Below are 27,105 nucleotides of genomic sequence, written 5' to 3' on the forward strand. Positions count from 1 at the left end.
TGATGTTCACTATTCTAGTGAGCACCTTGCACCAGTCCAAACAACCCTTATGGTGATGGTTGTAAAGTCAACCTTATAGACCAGCTATCCTAGTGGTAGCATGGACAAAGCAGTCTTAGGCTAAACTCAAGAGGGCATGTGAAGCCAGCTGTTTTACCATATGCAATCCCTTTAATACCAAATGAAAGGACACCACACAGGATATATATAAAATATATATGTGTTTATTACTAAATTAATCCTTTGAACTCTTTGAGGTCAGAGGCACAAGCTCATAACAAGATACTTAATAAACATACAATAAGTTTCACAAAATACAGTAATGCCCTAGGGGCACTTCGAACCTTATAGTAAAATAGTGGTATAAGGACCACGTCACAGACAAAGTAAAGGCCTAGGGCCTGGAGAATCGCTGGGGCTACACTGTACTACCAAAGGATAGGGAGCAGGAGGCCCACGGGATACGCGTGCAGTGTCTTTACACGCACGTGAGTTACCATAGAGTTTGAATGGGAACGAAAGAAATGGAAACTAGTTCTTTTAGGACACTTCCGGACGGACTAGGAAAAAGCTACTTGAAACTAGGACACTAGATAGCCACAGGAGTACCGAAATACTCGCGTTACCTCACCCACAGGAAGCGGGTGTATAGGTGTCAAAGTGTGTCGGGTTTCGTCGCTGATTCCTATGGAGCCTTGGAGAAAGATGCTGCAGGCGACCAGCAGAGAAGTGTCCGGTTGGATCCAAGGGCGGATTGAGGATGAAGAGTACCTGAAAGCAGAGGGGACAGAGTCTGGGTCACTAGCCAGTTACCAGGATGGAACCAGGAAGGAACCAGGTGATGTTGCGAAGCAATCAGGTGATGTCGTGAAGCTTGTCTCTGCAGCCACGTGGACCAGGAGGTGTCGATGACGACCAGGAGCTGGATACGGACTGTCCCATGAAGGCTCTCGCGGTCAGCGGTGTCGGCTTCCGGATTGAAGGCAACAAGCCTTGGCAAAGGCAACCCACGCAGGAGTTGAAGATGGCTTCTTGATCAGACCGGCAAGGTCTGATGGGCTTCTCTTTTTCAGGGAAGCAGGGGCCAGTCTGGAGCAACCAGACCAGCATTGTAGATCAAAAGTTTCGTCGTCACAGAGGCCACTAGCAAACGGGCAAGTGATCGGACAGACGCGTCGAGCAGGAAAATGCAGAAGGGCCCCACGCAGAACTCGTGGAATGTGGAGGGCTGATCTTCGGTGCAGTTGGTGCTCGGGGCTGGGGTTTCTCAATCCCCAATGCACAACTTCGTGGGTGCCTCAGAAGTTGCACGGAAAGCAATTCGCTGGCTTTCCAAGATGGCCGGTCCCACGTCTCTCGTTGCCTCTACGGGTCTCAGCTCTGCTGTGACTGTGGATCGGGCTGTTGGAAGTCTGGAAGTCCGGGTCTTGTCAGGCTCTGTGCTCGAGCACCGGCGGGAGCATCGACAAAGCAAACCGTTGATCGCTTGATGGTGCCTGCTTGCACAGGGTGGTCACTCCAGCCGGTGGCCGCGTTCAGGAATTCTCCCTGCCCGAGCCTGCAGCATATTAACTGAACCGAAGGTCTCCATTGAAAAGCACAGGGTCCCCGATGACTTTTTGGCACCCTGCTTCCGGCTTCCGGCCGAGCCAGTGCCTCTGATGGTGCAGCTCCTGTGCTGGTTGTTGGCCCCTGCAGTGCTGACCTTAACCTCAGGACATTTACTCCCACAACTGAATGGCCCTAACCGAAGGCCACTGCACTCTGCCCACCCCCCACCCTCCCCCCCCCCCCCCGCTGCGGGTGGTGGAACTCGAGTGCCCATCTAAATCTTGGGGACCTTGGTCCTAGCCCCCAAAACTACAACTCGTATGTTACATACTTATAGGAGAAAAAATATTTGCGGTTTCTCAGTTAAGAACCCATGTTAAGAGATTTTGGGCTTAACATGTTTTAAGTTTGTAACTGATGCTTGTATGGAGAAAAGAGAACTAAACTGCTAAATATAAAAAGTCTTACTTACCGTGTATTGGGAAATCCTAAGGTGTGGTATCTAGGCATACTGTAGGAGAGTGGGGTCTGCAATCCTATGGTCACCCCAGATTTTTGCTTTTTGCTTCACTGGTGTACGACTTTCCCGGGCTGTGGGCCTGCTAATCAGACCCACAGCCTAGCTGTTCTCTCTCTAAATTGACAACCATGTACTTTAGGTGCATTTACCAATTGGTACTCAGCCACCTTATCAGTCCCTGTACCCAGGGCATAGGTGTACCCAGGGCCTGAAGCATGTATTATGCCACCCCTGGCTGGCCATCTAAATCTGACACAACTGGCTGCATGACAGCTGGGGCAGGGTGGTGTAAACACCCTTTGCTGTAGATATAGTATACCTATATCTAACCCTAAAATGGACACATATATTCCTATCAGTCACTCCTATGGAAGGCCTTATCAATCCTGAAGGCAGAGTGCTTGGAATTATGTGAGATGGTGCTCTGGCATGAGCTGGGCCCGTTTGCAGCTTCCGGAACCAATTCCTAATAGCTGTTCCATGATAACGCATACCATATACTCTTAAGTGCATTATCAACCTCGCGGTTAAATGCTAACTCTGGTATAACATTATCAAAACATGTCGAGTAAGGTGTCATATGATTTAGAATACTACCCCCTCGCCAATTCTGGCGACGGGGGTAGCATTCCACCCTTCTAGAGGGACACAACATGTATGTAACTGTGAACCCCGGTTAAAGTTAACTCGAGCCTCAGCATCACAAAATGGATGCTGCCACCACAGACACAAGTCAGTAGTGCAGCCCCCTTTAGGAGAATAAAGGTAGGAGCTGGTCCCATTCCAAATTAGATTATCCTGAACTATTCTACAAGAAGAAACTCTGGACTTCGACGTTCTGCTCCACAGAAGACTGAAGAATCTCCCTTGTGGGCAAGGAGTGTCCACCCTGCAACTGCAGGCACCATCAAGCGTCCAGCGGCTTCACTTTGTCGTCTTCCCTCGAGGATCCAGACTTCAGAGCCCGACGAGACCCGGATTCCCAGACCTCGCCGACCTCAACCTACATCTGCAGCACAGCTGAGATCCGTGGGTGCGACGAGACACGTGGGACCGGCCATCTTGGAAGAAACTGCACTTCGCTTCCAGCACGACTCCCGAGGTAAACTCGACCAAGTGCTTTGGGGACTGAGAAGCCCCAATCCCGAGCAGCTCCTGCACCGAAGATCAGCCCGCCGCCCCCCCTGCTTTCTCGCCGTGCGAGAAGAAGGCAGAAACAAATGGTAGTTATTTATTTATAACTACCATTTGTTTCTGCCTGCCCTTCTCGCACGGCGAGAAAGCAGTCAGCAGAACTTCCTGATTACGAGTCGAGCCTCAGGGCAGGGGGGAGTGGCTTGGGGGAGTGGCTTGCCCACTGTTGTGAATACAGACTGTTTGGACAGCCTGAGAGGCTGTCCAAACAGACAGTATTAGCAACAGTGGGCAAGCCGCTCCCCCAAGCCTCATCCCACTCTCCGTTCTGCAGGATGCAGACAGCAGAAATGACGTGGTTAGGGCAGCTGGCCGAACCAATCAGCGCCGGCTGCCATGGAGGGGAGGGAGGCTGCCTGCAGCCTTCAGTGACGAGAGCCCACACCACTTACACCACGTCAGACGCAGCGGGCGGCAACATTCAAAATCCAGGTCTGCAGTCTCGGGAATCCAAGGTAAGTTTTTTATATTTATACATAGCACCAGGCAGCCTCGCTCCACAAACCCCGAGAGAGATAGAATCATGCGTGCAGTCGAAGTCTAGAAATGTCTGATTGGAACTGGTGAGTTTAAACAAATAACTTTAATATTTTCTGTTTTGAGTTAAGAAAAAAGGCAGCGCGGCGGCGGTTTCTTTACATTGTGGCTCCCTGGCATCACACCAGCACACCCTGTATTGATTGACTGGGCTCACCCAGTACTTCCTGAGCACCTCCTGCACATAGCTCGCCCTGCGAGGGAACGACGCAAACACAGTCTGGTTAATTTTATAGTTATGCATTCTGACAACTTTTTATGCCAAACGACCTGTGCTATTCTTAGCCGAGGACTTCGAATTGCAAACAACCTCGGCTAAGAATAGCACAGGATGTGTGAGATACGAACGCGGGCCCTGTGTGGTCTCGAACAGTAGGCGCAGCAGGTCACAGATTGGGGTATTATGTAATGCAAATGTTTGCAATGTAATCGTGAGGTACTCATCTTTAACTTGCGATTTCAAGAGCAGCCTTTGTTAAATGAAGTGTAACATGTGCAGCTGGCGATTATTTTCAACCCTATTGTTAAAATAATGTAGTCAGTCTAAATCGATGGCATGGGTGGAAGCAGGAATGAAGCACGATATGGAACAATTTTAAATGTGTTTAATAATTTCAAGACTACATATCCTAATTACTTTGATAAATATCCTTGCTTTCTTGAAATGTGGTTTAACTTGCACCATTTGGTCCTTTTTTTGTTGTTCTTCAAGATTTTCTTGGCGTGAGGATCCCGCAGTTCCCCTTTAGTCACTCAGGTTCGCTTGCGACACAACACACATTCAGACCCTTCCTTTACGCCTCACCACTTTCAAATGTCACCAGCCGCCACTGCTCCACGAGATCTGCGTGGGGCCCTTCTGCTTGTTTGCTGCTCGACGCATTGTCTGGTCACTTGCCGGCTGGCTAGTGGCCTCCTAGACGACGAACCTTTGAATCTTCACTGCTGGTCTGGTTGCTCCAGACTGGCCCTTGCTCCCTTCCAAAAGAGGGGCACCCCGGACTCTCCTAGTCCGCACCAGACGCTTTCTTCACTCAGCGCGTGGGTTGCCTTTGCCAAGGCCTGTTGGGTCCAATCCCGGATCCGACACCGCCGACAGCGAGAGCCTGCGTGGGACAGCTCGTGCTTCCATCCTGGTCGTCGAAGACACCTCCTGGTCCACGTGGCTGCAGAGGCAAGCGTCCACTCTTCACCTGATCGTGACGACGACATCTGGTTCCTTCCTGGTTCCACTCCAGTCACTGGCTAGTGACTGTGAACATTGTCCCCTCTGCTTTCAGGTCTCCTTCTTCAACAATCCACCCTTGGATTGCACCGGACATCTTCCTCCTAGTCGCATGCAGCATCTTTTCTTTCAGGCTCCATTGACTTCAACGCGAGAACCCGACGCACTTTGACACCTATGCACCCGCGGCCCGTGGGTGAGGTAACAAGAGCATTTCGGTGCTCAAGGGTAGTTTAACTGTCCTAGTGTCCAGTTCCACAGTCGTTTTAGTCCTACCTAGTCAGGATTGTCCGTACTCACCTTTAACTTGAACTGTACTGTCCATAGACGACGTTACGCATCTCGCGTGTGAGTTCACACTCTGCACACGCGTTCCGTGGGCCTCCTATCACTTACCTGAAGTTAGTATAGCGTGGTCCCATCGACCCTACAGCCTCTGGGCAGCTCCATTCCTATTATCGACTTTCACATTCCACTTACTTAGTATATGGTTTGTCGTGCCCCTAGGGCACCATTATAATTTTGTGCAACTTGTAGTATTTTTCGTAAGAGATTGTCATGTGCTTAGCCCTCTGACCTCATAAAGAGTTCAGAGGTGTTGTTATTAATAAATATACTGTTTATTTTCATAACAACCTGTGTGGTGTCCTTTCACTTGGTATTCAAGGGGTTATATTGTGGTAAAACAGCTGGCTTCACATGCCAAAAGAGTTTAGCCTAAGACTGCTATGTCCATGCTACCATTAGGATAGCTGGTCTATAAGGTTGACTTACAACCAATCACCATAAGGGTTGTTTGGACTGATACAAGGTGATCACTAGAACTAGTGAGCATCATATATCAGGCCAACTTCTCACACATACCACCCCCAGTACGAAGTAATTAAAAGTATTCTGAAAGTACTTACTTACCTACCTAATTCCAACTGCATTTTAAACTGATACAAACTAGTAACAACTGCAAATCCATCCTTAATTGCATTTCTGTGTAAAGATTTACAATTGAAAGTATATTTTACCTACCTGTACCAAGTCCTGCTTGGTCGTAGACATAAAATACAAGTATACCTTTTTTATACTTACCCAGTTGGTCTGGATTCAGTCTCGGAGTAGGTGTATCAGTCTTGATTGTTTGAATACAATAAATGCTTAACACGCCCTCTGGAAAAGCCTAACTGCTCACCCACACTACCACAAAGAGAGCTGTTGGTATTTTCCTAATTTAGCCTTTTCTATACCTCTTTGGACTCCCTGGGATCTGTGCACACTATACTTCACTTTAATATAGTATATACAGAGCCAGCTTCCTGCACCCGCTTTTCTGGGAGCCGGGGCTCCTCATGCCCAAATTCTAAAGTTCTGAGAGGCCTTCTACCTCATTTTTAGGCAGCCCAAGTGGAATGTCTTTAGGCCCAGCCGAGTCGGTTGGGGGCTCAAGTAATTCCCCGTAGATCCGTTCTTGGATCTGGACTGACGCTGGTCAATCGACATTTATGTAGGAAAGTAGGACGTGCTTTCGGGGTTATCCCCACTTCTTGCTTGTGTTATTCTGTTTTATGACTAGTCTGACTGGGATCCTGCTACTTAGGACCCCAGTCAATGTGCTTTTTCCCTAAATTTGACAGTGGTAAGTACTTAGGTACCTTTCTAATTGGCTACTAGTGTACCCATGTAAGTCCCTAGTATATGGTACCAAGGTACCCTTGGCATAGGTACACCAGGGGTCTCCCATGGGCTGCAGCATGAACTATGTCACCCATGATAAACCACTCAAACTGTTACTACAGGCCTGCCATTGCTAGCACCACTTACAACAGATAGAAGTGTCCTTATATCTGAGGTCACTGCACTTAAAACCTATAAGTGACAGGCCTCTCAATCCTGAAGATAGGGTGCTAGGTTATGAGTGTGATGGTGCCAGGAACCCCTATAAACCCAGGAGTCTATTCTCCAAGCTTTGTAAGTGCTGTCAGCCATTTCGATATATAGTGGCCATGCGTCATTACGCAATGGCAAAGTATATATTGTCTGTGCCGAAGCTGGGCATGTTTGGTGTCAAACATGTTGGAATCATATCCCAGTTGGAGGTATGATTCCATGCACTGAGGGACTCCTTCAGGAAGCTCCGGTACTAACGGTAACAGCTAATGCTGCTGCCGACCCAAGACCCGATTCTGCCCTCCTGTTGCTGACCTGAGCTCGATCAGGGGAAGGTAGAACAATAGTTTTCCTGTCAAAGGGAGGTGTAACCACCTCCCAGACCGGACTTAGTGTATTGGGCTGGGGTGGGGGCACTTGCCAGTGCGACCAGATTGCTTTGAAGGGCACATTTGGTTTCCTACTTCCATATTCCATTTTGATAAAAATCGAGGTGTGGTATTAATCCTAGGGTATTGGCGCTTATCGGTGGAGTTCACACATATATATTTGGCAAAGAAATCCTTATTTGGGACGGTGCTGAAAGGTATAGAGAACCACTAAACTCTATAAAACTTGAGCCTACACTCAAAATTATAAATTATTACACTCCCCAGCACATGTCAAATTTGCATCAAGGTTTCCCTATTATGGTTGAAGACAGTTCAATAATAATGTTCAAACAGGTAAATAATTCTCTGAAGAATCCAAGAGGTTGTTCGTTGTTTTATTCCATCATTTATCTTCTTTATAGTAGTCACAACAGCCAACACGTGTTTCGTCGCATTCGGGGGGTTTGTCCCGCGACTTCCTCAAGGCTAATGCTTCACATCCGCAATATTGTGATAATTCCGACCCACATTGGGGTTCCTTTACTTGCGACGCGCCAAGTCTGACAAACAAGTATCTCCTTTGTATATTTATATTGTAGGTATCTCTCCAATGTATCTCCTGGTATTCCGCGCGTCGCTAATGTTGCTTCTGAGTTCAGTATGCAACTTCATTTTGAGCCAGATCAGGGAGCCCTCGACTCCTGTTGTGGCGTGAAACTGGACAAAGGACATGGGAGTATCCGCCTCTTTGTCCAGCCCCTCCTCTTGGAGGGACCCTTAAATCATCCCAGCCCTTTCTCTAGGGTTCTTAATGGCTTACCTGTGGGTGGCTCTACAGATTTGTTATGGGATAAGATTCAAACCTGAAACCACTTCAAGTACGATTGTCTGGGCACCTGGTCTTCGCCTTGAACTGAGACTGCACCAAGGAAGACTCCTGCTGCTCCTGGTCTCGCTGTTCTGCAAGCCTTCTTAGTCATCTGTGCCTGTGCTTCTGCCAGGTTCCTCTCCAGCCCCGTGGGCATCAAAGACATCCAAAGGCATCTCCCTAAGAATGAAGAAGTTACTCCCCTGCATCTGTAGGCACCTTAGCAAAGCTGACTGCTTGATGTCCCACAGACACTGAAAGGCTCAGCAACACAGGTGGTGGTTCTGCAACTTCCTCAAGGCCTGACCTGCCCTTTTAGCAAGTTTGAAGCCAGTATCCCTCGTCAGAACTGCTGGAACTGAAACCCTGTGCACCATGTCGACTTCCTGTTGCCCAGGCTTGTTGGCTCATGTACTCCAGAGATCTTGGGGCTACAAGAAGCTCCAGCCTCCAGTATCTGTTCCTGCCAAGATTTTCGTCCACACCACATCCTCTGCACCATTGGCTTGCATCTTTGGTGAGCTGCTCAAGGTCATCTTGTAAATCCTGTGTCTTTGGCCTGTGGGTCTCTTGAGGGTCTTCTTTTGCTTCAGTGGGCTCCCCTACTTGCTCCCCATCTTGCTCGAGGCCTGCTCTGACTCTCCTGCAATTGGTGAGTCCCTTGGACCTTGCTGGTCCTAACGTTGCTAATTCATCGTTTACCACAGGTGTTTCTGCTGCCAAGGCTTGCCCCCGCTGGCCACCGACCCTCTCGTTCTCGACTTCCAATGTGGGACTGCTTGTGAATAGCTCATGGTCTTCCACAGCGTCACCTGGTCCTCACAACTGCAGCAACAGGGTCACCGTCATCACTCCTACATCTTCGGTCATCGTTGGTCATTGCTGTTCCGTGACTCCTGGCCACCTCCGAGTGGCATGGACTCTGCCCCCTGTGCTTGCAGGTTCTTCTGATCTAGAGCCCATCCTTGGATGAATCGTATGCGGACATCAGAAACTTAGGTGGTTAATACACCATCTCCATTTGCTAGAGAAGATAGACTGTCTTTCGCCAGGACCCTGCGTTACACAGTACACTTGACTGAGCACTGTGTTCTATGATCCAAACTAACTGCGGTGTACCTTGTTGCTGCAGAGAGCCTATCCTCTAGCAGATGGAGATGGTGTATTAACTACCTATGTTTCTCATGTCCACATATGATTCCGGCCAGTATAGCTATTTGGTATATATTTACAGAGTGACTAGTACTTATATTTGGTCCTGAAGAATGCCCATGAACTCCGATTGGAGTCTAACAAAGGCAGAAACATGTTGACCTCTAAAGGGGTATATTTGTATTGAACCTCCAGTCCTCTTATTATTTTTTAATCCTATCCATGGTCGCTTCTGAATCAATAATTTGAGCCCTTGAGATAGTTTTAACCTGTCACACACACTTTTCACTACACTCTGCCCCTCCCTCGCCTACTCTGCCTTGTGGCATCCCCTTGTTTGAAAACACCTCAGCTCCTCTCCACCCTTTGCATTAGGTGGAGCGTCGTAGCCCACATCTGGGACCTTGCGGCCCGATGTGAGGAGGGAGCCCAATGATGAAGCATGTCACCCTTGGGTGAGTGAGGGTTCTCGTCCTTAAAAAAGGACTCCTTCCCTTTGTGCCTAATACACAACTCCCGTTTTTAGCAGAACATATCTTTAGTGAGTTTTCATATTCAGATAGAGAGCGATATGTTCTCTTGGGAGTCACTCCCTTGGATCCCAAGTGTGGTGCATGTCATCTTGTCAGCCAGGCTTCCCTTGACTAACTTGGTATATACCTGTAGATGGAACAAATTTGTGATATGTTGCACAGCAAAGGCTGTGTAGATGGAACAAATTTGTGACATGTTGCACAGCAAAGGCTGTTTATCCCCTCTCTACCCCTTTTTCAGAGGTTCTCTTGTACACCCTTTCTCTGGCCAAGCAGAGATCTGCTTTGGGCAGGCTAAAGGTTATCTTGCAGCTATCCCTGCCTTTCTGAGACTTCTAGATCAGCTTCCTTGTTCAAGTCGCCCTTTGTAATTAGATTATAGCCCTACTCACTTTTTTTCCTCCGTCCCCTTTCATATTGCCTCTGTGGGATGTGCATTTAGTCTTGACCTTTCTTGTGTGCACTCCTTTCACGCCTCTTTATAATTGCCCTCTCAGACTTCTAACTCTTAAAACTGCTTTCCTTATTGCCATCACCTCTGTTTGCAGAGTTATCAAACTTCAGGCTCTGTCTTCTAAGCCTCCTTATCTGTCTGTCCATCCAGATAAAGTGGTGCCTCGTACGAAGGACCTAAAGTGGTCACGCCCTTTTTTGCGCATCCCTGCACATGTTTTCCAGACACTACGGCATGGTTTCAAGTCTAGATGGACTGGTACTCTGCCTGTTCGGTCCTCCAGGACTTCTCGGTGTAATCTTGGTTCACAGACGCTCCTCCAAGGTTGGTATTGCTGAAGGTAGGGAGTCCAAAACAAATAGTCTCTATCGGATGAAAATGTTAATTACCCTAGGGAACGATGTATCTGGTAGAGACCTATATTAGTTGTAGATTCCTTACCTCCCCACCCATCCTCCCTGCTCTGCGAACTGATTTCTAGAGATAGGGACTTCCCTAAAGGGCCTTAGTTTTGATGCTCCAGTTGTCAGTGTCTTTCATAGCTCTGCTCTTCTGGTGTGGAAAATCTGATACGAACTGATGTCAGTGCACATGGACGGCATCTATATAGGTTCCGCGATGTCATCTTGGTGCTGACGATAGACACGGAGCAGACTGATTCCACCTACCGACACGCAGGGGTACTGCTGTTGAAAAATCCCTGGATCCAGACAAACACCTGGGGGAAATTCTAAGGAAAGGAATCTACAACTAATATAAGTCGGCGCATTGGAATTTCCAAGGCAGCACTCGGCGACGCTTTTCGTCGCGAGTGGAGCTGCATTCTGTTGTATGCCTTTCCCCTATACCTCTTCTGCCCATGGTGCTGAAGAAGATTCAATGCAACCGGGCCCAAGTCATCTTTGTGGTTCCGGATTGGGCACAAAGATACTGGTATCCCCAGCTACTCATCATGGCTATTGATCCCCGATACGACTACCTCTTCTGGAGGATTTTCGCAGCAGCAGGGGAAGGTCCTCCACCCGAACCTGTCCAGCCTCCACCTCCATGTGTGGAGATTGAGCGGTGACAGTTGACAGCTTTCGATCTCCCTCCCGAAGTCTGTGATATCATTCTGGCAGGCAGGCGTCCCTCCACTAAGATGGTATACTCCTGCAGGTAGAACAAATTTGTGGCAAAGTGCACAGCGAAGGCTGTGGATTCCTTTTCTGCCCCTCTTTCTGTGGCCCTTCTGTTCCTTCTATCTTTGGCCCAACAGGGCTCTGCTTTGGGCACTATCAAAGGTTATCTTTCGGCAATCTCCGCCTTTCTAAGGCTTCCAGATCAGCCTTCTCTTTTTAAGTCCCCTGTTGTTAACCGTTTCTTGAAAGGCATTACAGGTTTACTCCTGTGCCCTTCAAAATGCCTTATCTGAAAGACACACGTTAGTGATAGATTCCTTACCTTAGAATATCCCCGGGCGTCAGACTGGATCCGGAAAGTTTTGCTTAGCAGTATCGCTGTGCTTCAGTAGGTGGCGTCCTGCGGCTCCACTTCCGTCGCTGACATCGTATGCGCCGTAATTACATCACGGAGAATACTTAGGCGCCACCCATGCGTGCTGACGTCCGTTCTTTCTTTTTTCGCACCAGCAAGTGCAGATCCGGATAGAACACTTACCTTAGTCACTTTTTGACTACTCTTTTGAAACTTTTTTCTCTTCTTGCTCTCCTGGTGCACGTAGGGATGCCTGGATTAGAGTCCTGCGGTGCCTGCCGTCGGAATGTGTTGGTGGAGGACCCCCACGATGTTTGCCTATACTGCCTGGAGACTGATCACGACTCCCTGGATTGTCGAGCCATGGCCCCGAAGGCCTTGAGGGAGTGGCACCGGAAACTGCTGGAGGCCCGACATTCGTCCCGCCGCCGCTCCGGGTCCAGGGACCGTTCCCGGGACCGCTCGCGGGGCCATAGTCGTCGCTTTCCAGCTCCCAAGTCTTCGCCCTCGGATTCCGGTAAGCAATGGCATAAAAAGAAGTCGAAGAAGCGTCTTCGCTCTCCGACGTCACCCCGTCTGTCCTCTGATGCGAACAAGGGCGACAGGGGCTCTGCCCCTTCGGCTCCCTTGGAGCCTGGGAGTCCCGCTGCCTACCCGCCCTACCCGGGTCCGTCGGCGACTCCTGAACAGGTGCAAGAGTTTCTTGTTGCCATGGACTGCCTTTTTAGGCCTCGGGCTACCGCCGGCGCGCCTTTGAGCCCCGCCCCACCCGTGTCCAGATCCTGTTGGCCCGTCGGATCCAGGTTCGGCGCCACAGGATCCTGCGCCGTTGGCCCCGGCGCCAACGAGGTCTGCCCTAGTGCCGCCGTCGGCTCCGCTTTCGATGCCGCAGTTGGTGTAGTTCGTTCCACCCTTTCCCCGGTTCCAGGACCATTTTGTTATTGCCTGGGATCCCCATTGGGACGCGGCGCCGGTCCGGACCCGGCCGGTGCCGTTTCTGATGCCGTTTGTCCCGGCTCCGGCTCTTCCGCCACGACAGACTCCTCCTGTAGCGGAGGTGGAGGATGACTGGGAGGGTTCCAAGGACCCTCTTGCCTGGCAGTGTGACTCCGAGCAGGACTGGGTTGATGATCTGGAGGACACAGGCGACCTCGATGTTTCTTATGGCCCGGGGTTGGCTTCTCCCCCTCCTACAATTGAGGAGGGCGCTTCCTACACGATGGTGCTCCGTCGGGCTGCTGAGGTCCTCAACCTCGATCTTCCTACGGTGGCCCATAAAACACCTCCACACGGAGGTGCTCCAAACGGCATCTACTTCATTGGAGCCACTACTTCCCTCTTAATGACGCCCTCACCGTAGTCCTGTTGGGCACTTGGTCGCGGCCGGCCACGGGGGCCCCTTTGGATAAGAATGTCTCCAGGCGCCACTGCCCGGCGCCTGGTGATCCTGCCTTTCTGATCTCCCATCCTACGCCTGAGTCTGTTCATCCAGGCCTCGACGTCGCAGAGTGCCTTTTCCATGGCTCCGCCGGATAAGGACTCTTAAGAAGCTGTAACAGTTCGGTAAGCTGTTGTTCTCTTCGGCCAGCCTGCGTCTGCCGTCGGTGAACACGTCTGCTTATTGGGCCGTTACTCCCATGCGGTGTGGGATACCGTTGCTCAGGTGTTGCCCCAGTTTCCTGAAGAAGTCCAGGCTCTCCTTTCCCAGGCGATTGCTGAGTGTAAGTATGCGGCTAAGTTTACCATTCGGTGTGGTTTGGAGACCGCTGACTCGTTGGGCAGGGCGATTTCTACAACTGTGGCGCTGCGTAACCACGCCTGGTTGTGTTCTACTGGGTTCTCACCCGATGTCCAGATCTTGATCATGGATATGCCCTTTGATGGCACTCGCCTGTTTGGAGGCAAGGCCGACAGTGCCCTGGAGCGTTTTAAAGACTCGAGGGCCACGGCCAAGTCCTTAGGCCTTTCTGCAAAGAACCTGGCCACTCTGGGAATCAGCGTGGGGGTCAGTACACCTCTTCCCCCGCTGCTTCTACACCCAAACCTTCCTAATCCGAGCTTTATGAAGCACACCTCGCCAGTGGGTGGCAGGATCCGCCACCACCTACCCACTGACGTTCTATCACGCCGGACAAGTGTGTGTTGCAGATCATCCGCAGGGTTACTCCCTTCCCTTTCAGTCCTCCCCACCAAGCATGCCACCGCATGTCGGGGGATAATTTGGTACTTCTACAGCGGGAAGTCACGGCCCTCTTGGCCAAGGGGGCCATCGAGTGCCTTCCCGGACCGGAAGTAGGGAGTGGTTTCCTACTACTTTCCAGACCCCAAAAAGGACAAGGGGGCCTGCGCCCCATCTTGGTCGTCCAGAACGTCAATCGCTTCCTCCGGAAGAAGAAATTCAAAATGCTGACTCTGGTCCTGGCTGCCCTTGACACTGAAGACTGGATGGTAGCGTTGGACTTTCAGGACGAATATTTTCACATTCCCACATTCAAGTTTGTGGCATGGTGCACAGCTAAGCCTGTGGATCCCCTTTCTGCCCCTCCTTCTGAAGTCATTCTGTTCCTTCTTTCTTTAGCCCAGCAGGGCTCTGCTCTGGGCACTATCAAAGGTTATTTTTCGGCCATCTCCGCCTTTCTACGGCTTCCAGATCAGCCTTCTCTTTTTAAGTCTCCGGTTGGTAACCGTTTCCTAAAAGGCGTTACGCACATGTTTCCTCCCGTGCCGTTCATTATGCCTCAATGGGACTTAAACCTTATCTTAACATATCTGATGTGTGATCCCTTTGAGCACCTTCATGACTGTCCTTTGCATCTTCTCACTCTCAAGACGGTTTTTCTGGTAGCAATCACCTCTGCCAGAAGAGTGAGTGAGCTCCGGGCCCTTTCTTCAAAACCTCCTTTCCTTTCTGTTTACCTGGACAAGGTGGTTCTAAGGACCCGTCCTTCCGTCTTGCTAAAGGTGTTACGCCCTTCCTTATCGGGCAGACCATCACTTTGCCCACCTTCTTACCGCATCCTTTGAAAGAGGAGGAGAGGCTCCATCGTCTGGCCTCGAAACGTGCGCTCTCGTTTTATCGGAAACACACACAGCAGTTCCGGGTGGATGACCAGCTCTTTGTTGGCTATGTGGGTGCCAAAAAAGGTCAGGCCGTGCACAAATGGACCATCTCTCGGTGGTCGTTCTCTGCATTAAGGCCTGTTACTCGTTGGCTAAGAAGGAGCCTCCTGTGGGGCTGCGTGCCCATTCCACCAGGGTAATCGCAGCCACTACTGCCTTGGGACGCGGAGTTCCCTTGTAGGACATATGTCATGCGGTTACCTGGGCCTTGTTGCACACGTTTACCAAGCATTACTGCCTTGACAGTCCAGTCCGGAGAGACGACTTGTTTGGCCGTTCTGTTCTCCATGACTGTCTGGTGTGATTTTGGCTCGCAGACCCACCACCGGGGTTGGTATTGCTGGGGTATCTATTCTAAGGCAAGGAATCTATCACTAACGTGTCTCTTTCAGATGCACAAGTTACTACTGTAAGAGACATTAGTTAGTGATAGATTCCTTACCGCCCCACCCATCCTCCCCGTTCTGTGAACTGTTTACTAGGGTTAAGAACATCCCTGTGAGGGCCCTAGTTTCATGGCATGAGCCAGTTTCTAGCATGGCTCTGCGTTCCCAGCACTTTGTTGGCTACGTGGGCTCCAAAAAAGGTTGGGCCGTGCAAAAAACGAACCATCTCTCGTTGAGTCATTCTTTGCATCAAAGCATGTTACTCTTTGGCTAAGAAGGAGCCTCCTGTGGGGCTGTGCCCATTCTACCAGGGCAACAGCAGCCACTACTGCCTTGGGACGCAGCATTCCCTTGCAGGACATATGTCAGGCAGCTACGTGGACCTCGCTGCACACGTTAACCAAGCATTACTGCCTTGACAGTCCAGTCCGGAGAGACAGCTTTTTTGGCCGTTCTGTTCCCTGTGACTTTCTGGTGTAATCTTGTTCGCAGACCCACCCACCGGGGTTGGTATTGCTGGGGTATCTATTCTAAGGCAAGGAATCTATCACTAACGTGTCTTTCAGATGCACAAGTTACTACTTGTGTAACGATATATTTGTAAGAGACATTAGTTAGTGATAGATTCCTTTCCGCCTACCCATCCTCCCCATTCTGCGAACTGATTTCTAGGGTTGAGGTCATCCCTTTTAGGGCCCTAGTTTCTTGGCACCAGTGGTCAGTTTCTTGCATGGTTCTGTGTTCCTGGAGCAGAAAGTCGTGTAGAGAACTGACCTCCGCATGCATGGGTGGCGCCTAAGTAGCCTCCGTGACGTCATCTCGGCGCTTACGACGCCAGCAGCTGACGCAGAGCTGCACGACGCCACCTACCGATGCGCAGGGGTACTGCTTATGAAAAGTTTCCGGATCCAGGATGACGCCTTGGGATATTCTAAGGTAAGGAATCTATCACTAACTAATGTCACTTACAGATATATCTTTACACAAGTAGTAACTTGTGCTTTACCGTTAATTTTGCTTACCTTTGAACAAATGTCATACACTTATTTGAGTATCTGACACTGGCTGGTCTTAGTATTGCCTGTTATTTTCACTGTCATGCTTTGTGTTTCCTAGTTGGGTACCTCAGAAGGCTAACTTTGAGCTGGAGTAAACATCTTGTTCATTTTTTGGGAGAGCTGATTTGCCTTGCCCTTCTACACCTTTTCACTTTGCTGTAATTTTCCTTCAATGAACACAACAGTAGTGCAATCGTGCTAGAGCTGTTTAAAGTTTGTTGTGATATATTGCAACATCAAAGTTGTTTTCTAATGTCATTGGTATATTCAAAGTAAGTGAGAATGGTTATGGTCTTCTAAACTCAAAATGTGCCTTGCAGTAGTTGGAGTAAGATTGTAGAATCCTTTTTGTCTGTATTTTCCTCTGTGGCAACCACAAAACTGTTATCTTTTAGTCAGTGTAGTGATGCATTGCAGTGGTTCAACCTGTGGTCCTGTGAATCCTGGGGGTCAGCGAAACCTACTCAGGGGGGTCAGTGACTGCTTAGAAAATTAAATAATAACAGATGTGTGTATAAAAAAGAAGCCAAAGGCAAATTGAAAATTCTAACACGTTCTGTAAATGTGAAGAAATTTGAAATTGGAGGCTAAAAATTAAGTTAATATCCTCAGATGGATTCGTGGAGCAGTGAAAATGCATCAATCAAAATATAGTATGGATGATGAGTAGTATCAGTTGAATTTACAAAAGGCTCCAACCTTTTTTATTAAAATTAAATTTTTGACTTTTTAAAGTTAATTTGTGCATTAAATAAAATATTTCATTTTTGTATTTCTTTGCTAAAACCTTGTGTTTGAGGCATATGAGCTGCAAAATACCTACTTGTGCATAGATCGCCTCCTGTTGTTGGGCTCAGATGTTTGAACCTTGTTGTTGTCTTGGAAGAAGTCTCTGTAGTCAGGGGATAGTTGACTCCTCCCTTGGACGATAGTGCGCATGGACATCGACTCCATCTTCCGCCATCGGGTTTGGATGGGACTTGCTGCGCTCCCGGTCGGTGTTATCGAACACACTTTCGACGCGCAATCACAGCTAACCAACAGTATTGTCTTGATCGCGCAGGCATTTGGGCCTACCCACGCTGGTACAGACTGACATCGATGGAGCGGACTCCCTTTAAGAAATGTCCTCAGTGTGGTGCTAAATTTCCACACTTGGACCTCCATCCGGTCTAGCACCTGTGCCTCTCTCCAGAACACAGAGAGGACGACTGTGAGGCTTGGTTATCCTTCAAGTCCAAGAAAACCATCCGGGATCGTCGAGCTCGACGCCACGAGATGCAGCGAGGCACAGGCTTCATCTGGGTATCTTCCATGCCGGCCCCGAGAGCCTTCCGGATCCAGAACAGGAAGAACAGGTCCAAGACTCTGAAGTAGACATCTCCGACGCCGAAGATGGCATCACCCCGGCTCAAAGGGATGTGAGTACTGAGACCCCCGCTCTACACAAGCCCATAACTAAGACTCCGGTGACACCTTCGCCTTCGAGCTAGGGTCCACACCAAACAAAAACTTCGAGTACCCCGCCTTCCGGCCCGGCGCCGAAGGACAAACAAAAGCCTTCTGGCTCCAGCCAACTACCCGGTCCCGAAAAGCCATCTTCAGCACCGAAACAACCAGAGAAGACATCAGCCCCGAAACAGCCACAAAAGCTCTCAGCACCGAAGCACACACAAAAACTCCTTTCACCGAAGCAGCCGGAGAAAATTTCGGGACTGAAACAGCCATATAAGGCCTCCGCGCCAAAACAGTCTGATAAAACTTCCGAGCTGAAATCATTAAAGGACAAAGTTCCCATAACTAAGCCTCCTAAACAACCATCTTCTGAGCCTTAACAACCCCCACCGAATGTCTCGGAGCCAGGGAAAGCTTCCATACCGGACAAGCCAAAACCAGGTTCTAAGGAGAAATCTTCCACGTCAAAGAAAACTGTCAATACCGAAGAACTTTTTCTCCCCGATCCAAAGCACACCACCATCTTAATCCATCCAAAGACTGGTCACAGACCAAACCACCTTCAAAAAGGAAACCAGAACTTTTACCACAAGCACCAGTTCCGCCAAAGAAATTGCATATAGCTACTAATACTTCAAAACCACCTTCACCCCCTCCACCAATTAAACCTAATTTGCTCATCTCACCACCACATTCTCCACAACCACTGGATAGTGATGAGGCACAGGAGGATAGGCAAGAAGATGAAGACATAGTGCCGTTAGACACTGATCCTGATGATCCACCACAGGAACCAGACCCATGGCATGACTATAATATGGATCCTGATCTAAATAATGATCTGATAGTCTACTAGCCACAGATTCCTTAACGTAGAAGTATCCCCAGGCGTGAGACTGGATCCGGAATTTTTTTTGCCACAGCATCCCTGTGCGCCGGGGTGACGACATCACACGACTCCGCCTTGGCTTTGTCTGTGACGTCAGTGAGGTCACATAAGTCCCACCCTGGCGCGCCTACGTCAGTTTTTTACTTTTGCGCATGCAACGCGGATCCGGATTGTGGTCCTGGCCTGCTTCGGGCCTTTCCCTTTCGATTGTTGCATGTGTGTGGGAACAGTATGCGAATGCCTTCGGGCTTTAAGACCTGCTTGTCTTGTGCGCGCCTGATGTCGGCGATGGATCCTCACACCATCTGCATGTGGCGTTTGGGAGAACACCATGACTCCACTGATTGTGAAGCATGCCAGCAAATGAAACCCAAGTCCCGGCGGGAGCGCCGGATGAAATGTCTGTCAGCCCGCATGTCCAGGTTGGCGTCGTCTCCACGCCCACCCCCTGTGGACGATTTCGGTAATAGCCACTTCCGTCTTCGACATCGCCCTTCTCCCAGGCCGCAAGAGTGTCGCTCACCTGTCTGTAAGTGTCGCAGTTTGTCCCCGAGGGCTGGTTCCCAGCCTGTTGAGGGCGTGGGCTCTCCGTGGGTGGTGCAGCCCTGCGTGTTGTCCCCCTATCTGCCTTTTCCTGGTGTCGGGGCGTCTAGAGCCCAGATGGAGATATATGTGGTGGACTTGCTGGCTTCTCCTCCTCCTCCTCCTCCTCCTTCCCCTCCTGGGACATCTGCGCATCCCTTGCCGCGATCGGGGCCCAACGCAGCATCGCCGGTGGCTCCGGCCCGACTGGCTCGGATCCATTTTCGGTGGATGTGATGCCGTTGGGGTGCGGCCCTTCAAGGGTCCCTCCTTCAGACCACGGCGCCTCCGCTTTGCCGCAAACTCCTCTGGGTGTCCCTGTGGTGTCATCGGGGCTCGGGTTGCATCCCCGAGCCCCCCTCGGGACAGGTGGTGGCCTTACCAGAGGCCGAGGTGATGCAGCTTGGGCGCCGGCGATTGCTGACCCTGGCGGAGGTCCCTTCTTGTCCCGTCACGGGCATAGGCTGGCAGGGGTCCCCTCCTCCTTCCCCGGGTCCCTCTTGCTCCTCCACGCAGGTGGCTGCCTCGTCGGAGGTTGGGTCGATGCCTTTACAGCGCCGTTCCCTTGCTGCTCAGGCCCAGCCCTGGTCTCGTGTTGCCGGACGATGACCTGCCTCAGATTGCGGACTCTACGGTGCCAGGCCAACGTCAGGTCGTTGACTCGTCTTCGGATGCCTCCTCTTCTCCAGATGTTCGGCGCTTGCTGCTTTCATCCTCGCTGGAGACGGGCCGCCGCGTCGTGGCCTTTTCCCCAGTGTCGTCTAAGGACGGCTCCTCGCCCGTCACTGCGGCCACGGTCTTCGCCGGAGGCACCACAGGTCCCCTTCTCCTCGGTCGCTCTTCCTCCTTTCCAGACCTGGCCCTTCCTTCCTCCTGTTGGTTCAGGGGACAGCCGCCTTAGCTTACAGCCGTCCCCTACTGAGGAGCTGCTTTCTCCGCCGCGGGGCCCTGCAGAGGCGGGTGCTGCCTTTGCTCGCGCTGTTTCCACGGCTGTGGGAATCTTGCGCATGGGTGATCCAGCTGCCCATTTCCCCGCGATCATCTTCGGGAGGTCCTCCATCAGGGTTCTGGTGGTAGGGAGCTGCTGCTTCCCTTAGAGGGTTCGCTCCATTATTATCTTCTGGGGGCTTGGGGCCGCCCCGCCACGGGGGACCCGGTGGCCCAATACCTTCTGCACCGCCACCATCCGTCGCCACGTGATCCGGTGTGTCTTTCCCTCCACCCTTCTACAACGGGCTCTCTTTTGCGGTATGCCTTCCCCTCCCTGCCACCGCTGTAGTCTCTCCCATCGCGGGAGGCCCCTGGCTTGACTCCTGGGGGCGTAATGTGTTCGCCTCCACCAGTGCTGCTCTGCGGGCTCTTAACACTTTGTGTGTTGTAGCTAGGGCCTCTTCTTGCTTGTGGTACTCGGCGGAGTCCTTTATGTCTGCCGCTTCTCAGGAGGGTGCCTTTGTGGATCTGCGGTACAAAAGGGGGTGGTGATGGATTGAGCATCTGAACCAATCAAACACTCACACCCAGTTAACACATCTGGGTTTAACCCATCACCGTTCTTTAGCCCACTCTGCCACCCCAGTTCAGACATGGCCATATGCAAATCAGTCTGACCCTGTGCCTCATGGGACCAGTCCAGCCCGAAATGCCAAGCCATGCCTTCCCTGGACTGGAAACAAGCTTCCTAGGACCGGTTTCTGGCATTACAGCCGTCTTCAGCCAGGCTTGCTTGAATCCAGTGGCAAAGTGAGCAAGGGACTCACGTCTGAGCATACCCTGCCAACTTATGGCGAACAAAGCGGTACAAAAGGGGGTGGTGATGGACGGAGCATCTGAACCAATCAAACACTCACACCCAGTCAACAGATCTGGGTTTAACCCATCACCGTTCTTTAGCCCACTCTGCCACCCCAGTTCAGACATGGCCATATTGCGGGCTCCTACCTACATCCATACCTAGGAGCCACAATAGACACTTCCAAAGCTCCAGCATACCCCAATCCAGCCAGGATAGCCAGTATGCAAATCCTCTCCTAATTTCAACCGCAACACTTACTTCCAGCCAGAGTGTTTATGCAACTCATAGGAATGATGGCCTCTTGCATTTTCATAGTACCTCATGCAAGACTTCATCTTCCAGGAGTGAACATTCAGATTGCGGAACTATTGAGCCGTCAGACTCAGCAGATACTAGAGTGGGAACTTCATCCGCAAGTTCTTCAACCCTTTTTCCCATGTGGGGCCACCCTGACATAGATCTGTTTGCCACACACGCAAACGCGAAATACCCAACCTTCGCCGCCAGGTTCTCACACCCGTTGACCAAGGGCAATGCAATATGGATGAACTGGTCAGGCAGATTTGCGTATGCTTTTCCGCCACTCCCACTCATCCCGCTAGTAGTATGCAAGCTCAAACAGCAGTCTCTCAAAATGATCCTAATTGCTCCCTCATGGGCACGGCAGCCATGGTTCACAACACTTCTAGAACTCTCAGTAGTTCCACACCAAAAACTACAACTCTCTTCAAACCTGCTAACACAGACCATGGAGACATAAGAGTCCCAGATCTAGCACAACTGAATCTAGCAATCTGGCTTCTGAAATCCTAGAGTTCTGTTACCTCAACCTCCCACCCGACTGTATGAACATTATTAAAGAAGCCAGACGCCCCACTATTAAAGCTTGCTAAGCAGCTTAATGGAAAAGATTTGTCTTTTACTGCAACAAAATTGACCCGCTAGATGCTTCAATTCAGAACATCATTTGCTATTTGTTAGATGTAACCTGGCATACTCCTCTGTAAGACTACATCTGGCCGCATTTGCCTCCTACCTACAGAATAGAAAACATTTGTCATTATTTAGAGTACCTGCTATCAAAGCCTTTATGGAAGGCCTTAAAAGGATAATTCCACCCACACTGCCACCCTCTCCTGTGTGGAATCTAAACATTGGTCTTACTAGACTCATGGGTCCCCCATTTGAGCCTTTACACAAATGCGAATTACAGTTCCTTACATGGAAAGTAGCTTTCCTTATCACAATCACCTCTAAGTGAAATCCAGGCTTTAACCATACAAGACCATTCTTACAAATGCATCCTAACTAAGTGGTTCTCAGAACATATCCAAAATTTGTTCCCAAAGTAATTTCTACCTTAATCCGTAGAATTCCCAGTATTTTTCCAAAACCCTGATTCCGTAGCAGAGAGAGCTCTTCACACGCTTGACGTCAAAAGAGCCCTGCGTTATTATATCGGCAGGACTAAAGCCTTTAGAAAAACAAAACAATTGTTTGTGGCTTTCTCTCCACCTCACAAGGGCAATCCCATCTCCAAAGCTGGAATTGCCAGGTGGATAGTCAAATGCATTCAAATATGCTATCACAAAGCAAAACGCACATTAACAATTACCCTAAGAGCACATTCTACATGCAAACTAGGGCCTTCCATGGCATTCTTAGGGAACATTCCCCGTAGAAGATATATGTAAGGCAGCGACATGGTCTACTACACACAACTTCACTAAACGCTATTGTGTAGATGTGCACACAAAGCAACAAGCTTGTGTAGGCCAGGCAGTTCTTAAAACACTTTTTCAAACCACTGCAGTCGATACAGGTGACCACCGCTATGGGAGAAACTGCTGTACATTCTGTGCACAAGTATGAAATCTGCAGCTCATATGCCTTGAACGGAAAAATGCTACTTACCAGTATGAATCTGTTCTTGGCATGTAGAGCTGCAGAGATTCATGCTCCCACCCACCTCCCCGGAGCCTGTATCTGTTCCAGTGTTATCTTACTTACATACATTCACATGGACATCTTTTCTGTTTCTTACAAACTCCATAATTTCCCATCATGGCGAAAAACAATCTAAAGATGGAGTCTATGTCCATGCGCACTATTGTCCAAGGGAGGAGTCACCTATCTCGTGACTACAAAGACTTCTTCCAAGACAGCAACAAGGTGTTAGCATCCGTGCCTCTTTGCATTAGATGGCAATCTATGCAAAGATGGCAATCTATGCAGATGGCAATCTATGCACAAGTATGAATGTCTGCAGCTTTACATGCCTAGAACAGATGCATACTGGTAAGTAGCATTTTCCTTCTTTATTTTGTGTGCATTCTATTGTTTCGCGGTTCAAATGATCAAACATGCTTAGGCCATGGTCCCCCTTTCCAGTAATGATACCGTTGGGGTCCCCAGATTCCAGTAATAATTCATTGGGGGTCCCCAGGTTCAGGTAATGATCAAGTGGGGGTTCACAGAAGTCAAAAGATTAATAACCAATGATCTAGGCGGTGCACAGGAGAAGGCAGTGTGGAAACGCTGTTGCAATGCAATCATACAGATTTCGATGTCTGCATAGCAAGATAAATACAGTATTTTGTCTCATTCCCCTGTAATTAAAGGTGTAGCAGCTGGCTGAATATAATAGAAAAAACAGATCAACAAAAGATTGTGAAGTGTTCTGGGTATTGTGAAGCTGCTCCTTCAGTTAGTAATAATCTAGGTGTAGGTTAGCTGAAAATGATTTGTAAATTGTGAAATTTTCATTTGGTTACTTTCATTTTCTGCTTTGTGAAACAGAAATGCTTAGACTGCCAATGTGGAAAACCATTAAAGTATTAACTGTTGGAAACCCCTATTTAATGCCAATTCCAGTTGTTAACATTTCTTAGTCCTGGGCCTTTATATTGCCTTTAAAATGTTTTGTGTGTAAATCGATCACTGATTGCCTGTAAGTTTGAGGAAATTGAAATATGTCTTGAAGCTGTAAACCAGATCTTATGACACTTTCTTGTATTCTAATTCCGTTTCTTTGTTCTAATGCTGTTGCACCATTGATTGCTACAGGCAGACCTCAATAGACCATGGCAGTGTCTTTTAGAGAAGGTGGAAGAGTTTTTGAGTGCTCTCATCAGGGATAGTCTTCTGGCTACAGATATCTTTCCAGAAGATTGTGATGTGCTGCTCCGTGCCTGGAGTTCTTTCAGTCTACATTGTAAACCCAAATCGGTTGATGACCGCAATCGAAATAACAGCACAGACCTTCTGAACAAAGTTGAAGCAATTATTGGACTTATCCACAGGATGAATAAAAAAACAAACTCCTTCTCGAAAACGGGTAGGTAGAGTGATGCGTAACTCTAAAGCCTGCCTGGCTTGTTTACCTCATGTCTTATAACAGTTTTGTTCTTAAATAAATATTGTTTGTCTAGGGTGATTTCTGTTTTGGGCTTTGGGTTTATAATCTTTGCCAGTGATGTTTGTTTGGGCGTTTGGTATATAGTCTGTAAATATGTCTAATAACTTGCATAAAAGTCTTCACTAACAATAAGGTTCAGAAAGCTTTGGTAGAACTCACTATATATTACCTAATAATATATCAGTCATTCTTGCTAGGTGTACACCTTTTGCTTTCTCACTGTCCCTGTTGACTGTAATTAATATTTGTCAATTGTGAAAATAGATATGCATTCAGAAGGAATTGTGTGTTTATGTATTTATATATGGTTATTTGTGTATTTAGTTGTATATCAGACCAACAACTTGTTGCCCTTCTGATCTCTTTGTTGCACTTATTAAGTTTGCTTGCTCATTTTTGGGTATTGCGACTTCTTTCTAGAGATCTTTTTACAGTAGTGTGTGCTTTAAGGTATAATCGAAGTCTAATTTATTTTTACCTTGTGCACTAGAAACTGAGTAGCTGCGCTGTCACTGTGCTTCCACGTTTGGACCACTAGAGCATTTGCATCCAGAGTCTTCACATCTGGAATTATCATACACATCTGAATTCTGTTTTTCTTTGTGTGGCTTGCCTTTAACATAACCATTACCTACCCTTCAAAAAAGATTCCGCTTGGAGTTTTCCCCCTCATGCTTCCTGTTCCCCTGTGCTGAGCCCTTTATTTAACATATGAGCCCGTCAGTTAAAGCCCTTTATCTGATAGACTACTAGCCGCAGATTCCTTAACTTAGAATTATCCCCAAGCGTGAAACTGAATCCAGAAAACTTTTCTGCCACAGCATCCATGCGCGCAGGGGGGACGGCACCACGTGACTCCGCCCTGACGTCGTCAGCGTTCGTGACGTCAGCGAGGGTACATAAGTCCCACCCCGGCGTGCCTACGTCAGTTTTTTCTCTTTTCCGCGTGCACCGCGGATCCGGGTTATGTCCTGGCCAGTTTTTCAGGACTTCTATCCCTTTTCACGCTTGGTGTTCAGTGGAACAGTGTGCGAATGCCTTCGGGCTCCAAGACGTGTACCTCTTGTGTACGTCCCATATCGGCGACGGACCCTCACCCTATTTCATGTGGTGCCTGGGTGAGCCCATAACTCTGAGAGTTGCGACGACTGCCAGCACCGTAAGCCGAAACCACGGCGGGAGTGCAAGATGAAGTTGCTGGTGGCGCGCTTTCCAGGTCGGTGTCGTCACAGCGTCCGTCCCCTACTTCGTAGGCAAGGAGTCGCCAGTTTTGTCTGCGACATCTTTTGCCGCAGCCTCTTTAGCCTCTCCGAGGCTCTGTCCTCCCGCGGCCGGCGCCGTCTACTCCGGGACGTGCGCCCCTGCTTGTCGCCTCTCTCACTGCTGTTTCCCGGCGCAGAAGCAACTAGGGCCCAAATTAGTCTACGCTACGGCTCTGCAGGCTTCTTTGGCCCTTCCTCCACCTCCTGAGACGTCCGCGGATCCCTTGCCTCGCTCGGGGACTTCTGCTGAGCCGCCGGCGCCGAAGGTTTTGGCTCCAGGTCGTAGTAGGGTGGCGTCATCAGGGTGTGATCCTTCGGGGCTCCCCTCTTCGGCTCCTAGCGTCACTGCCTTGCCACAAATCCCTACGAGGCTCCCTGTGGCGTCGCAGGTGCCCCTGAGCCACCCTCGGTCCTCTGAGCAGACCGCTGCCTCACCAGAGGTCGAGCCTTCCTCCCTGGCTCCGATGGAGTCGCGAGTAGAGGCCGGGGCCTTGGGCGCCTTCCCGAGTCCCCCTCGGTACTCAGCTCAGTCGGCTGCCCCATCTGAGGCCGAGCCGGCGCCTTTTAGGCAGTACGCCTTCGCCAGTCCGGCTCCGGCCTCGCCTCATTCTCCTTGATTATATGTGGTGGCAGGAGTTGCCCCGGCACCACGGATGCCCATTCCGGCGCCGGTCGACGCTGATCAGGCGCCGATGGTGGACTCCAATAAATGGCGCCGGGTTCTGGATTAGTTTCCTCAGGTCCCTTCGCCTCCTGAGGTCTGTCATCTGTTGGTGTGTTCCTCCCCGGAAACAGGATGCTGTGTAGTTGCCTTTTTACCGCCATCTTCCAGGGAAGGCTCCTCGCCGTCCCCACGGCCAAAATACTCGAACCCTTCGTTCTGTGGCTCGCGGCTGGCTTCTCCACCGGCTTCTCCACCGGCCTCTCCACCGTCCCCTGGGTCCCCTCAGGTTCCCCATTCCTCTGTGGATCCTCCTCTGTGCCGGGGCTGGCTGCCTCCCCCTGTACTTGGGGATGGGCGGCTCAGTCTGCAATTGTCACCCACTGAGGAATTGCTTTCACTTCCGCGGCGCCCTACCGAGGCCAGTGTTGCCTTGGTTCAGGCTATTTCCACGGCTGCAGGTATTCTGAGGATGGGTGTGTAGGAGAGTAGGGTCTGCAATCCTATGGTCACCTCAGATTTTTGCTTTTTGCTTCACTGGTTTACGACTTTCCCTGGCTGTGGGCCTGCTAATCAGACCTACAGCTGAGCTGTTGTCTCTCTAAATTGACATCCATGTACTTTAGGTGCATTTACCAATTGGTATTGGGACACCTTATCAGCCCCTGTACGCTGTACCTTAGGTACCCAGGGCATAGGTGAACCCAAGGCCTACCAGGGGCT

At 49.9% G+C, this 27,105-nt stretch overlaps 1 protein-coding gene across 1 annotated transcript in view; it reads left to right on the top strand.

The window, feature by feature from the left end:
- The window catches only part of MDN1 (midasin AAA ATPase 1), a 2,221,312-nt gene that overhangs the window by 986,005 nt on the left and 1,208,202 nt on the right, over positions 1–27,105 (top strand). Inside the window, exon 43 of the mRNA XM_078648266.1 lies at positions 24,108–24,378. Within this exon, the coding sequence (XP_078504392.1) occupies positions 24,108–24,378 (271 nt within the window). The remainder of the gene's footprint in view (positions 1–24,107; positions 24,379–27,105) is intronic.

The sequence above is a fragment of the Lissotriton helveticus genome, chromosome 6, assembly GCF_964261635.1.
Source record: "Lissotriton helveticus chromosome 6, aLisHel1.1, whole genome shotgun sequence".
NCBI classification, from domain to species: Eukaryota; Metazoa; Chordata; class Amphibia; order Caudata; family Salamandridae; genus Lissotriton; species Lissotriton helveticus.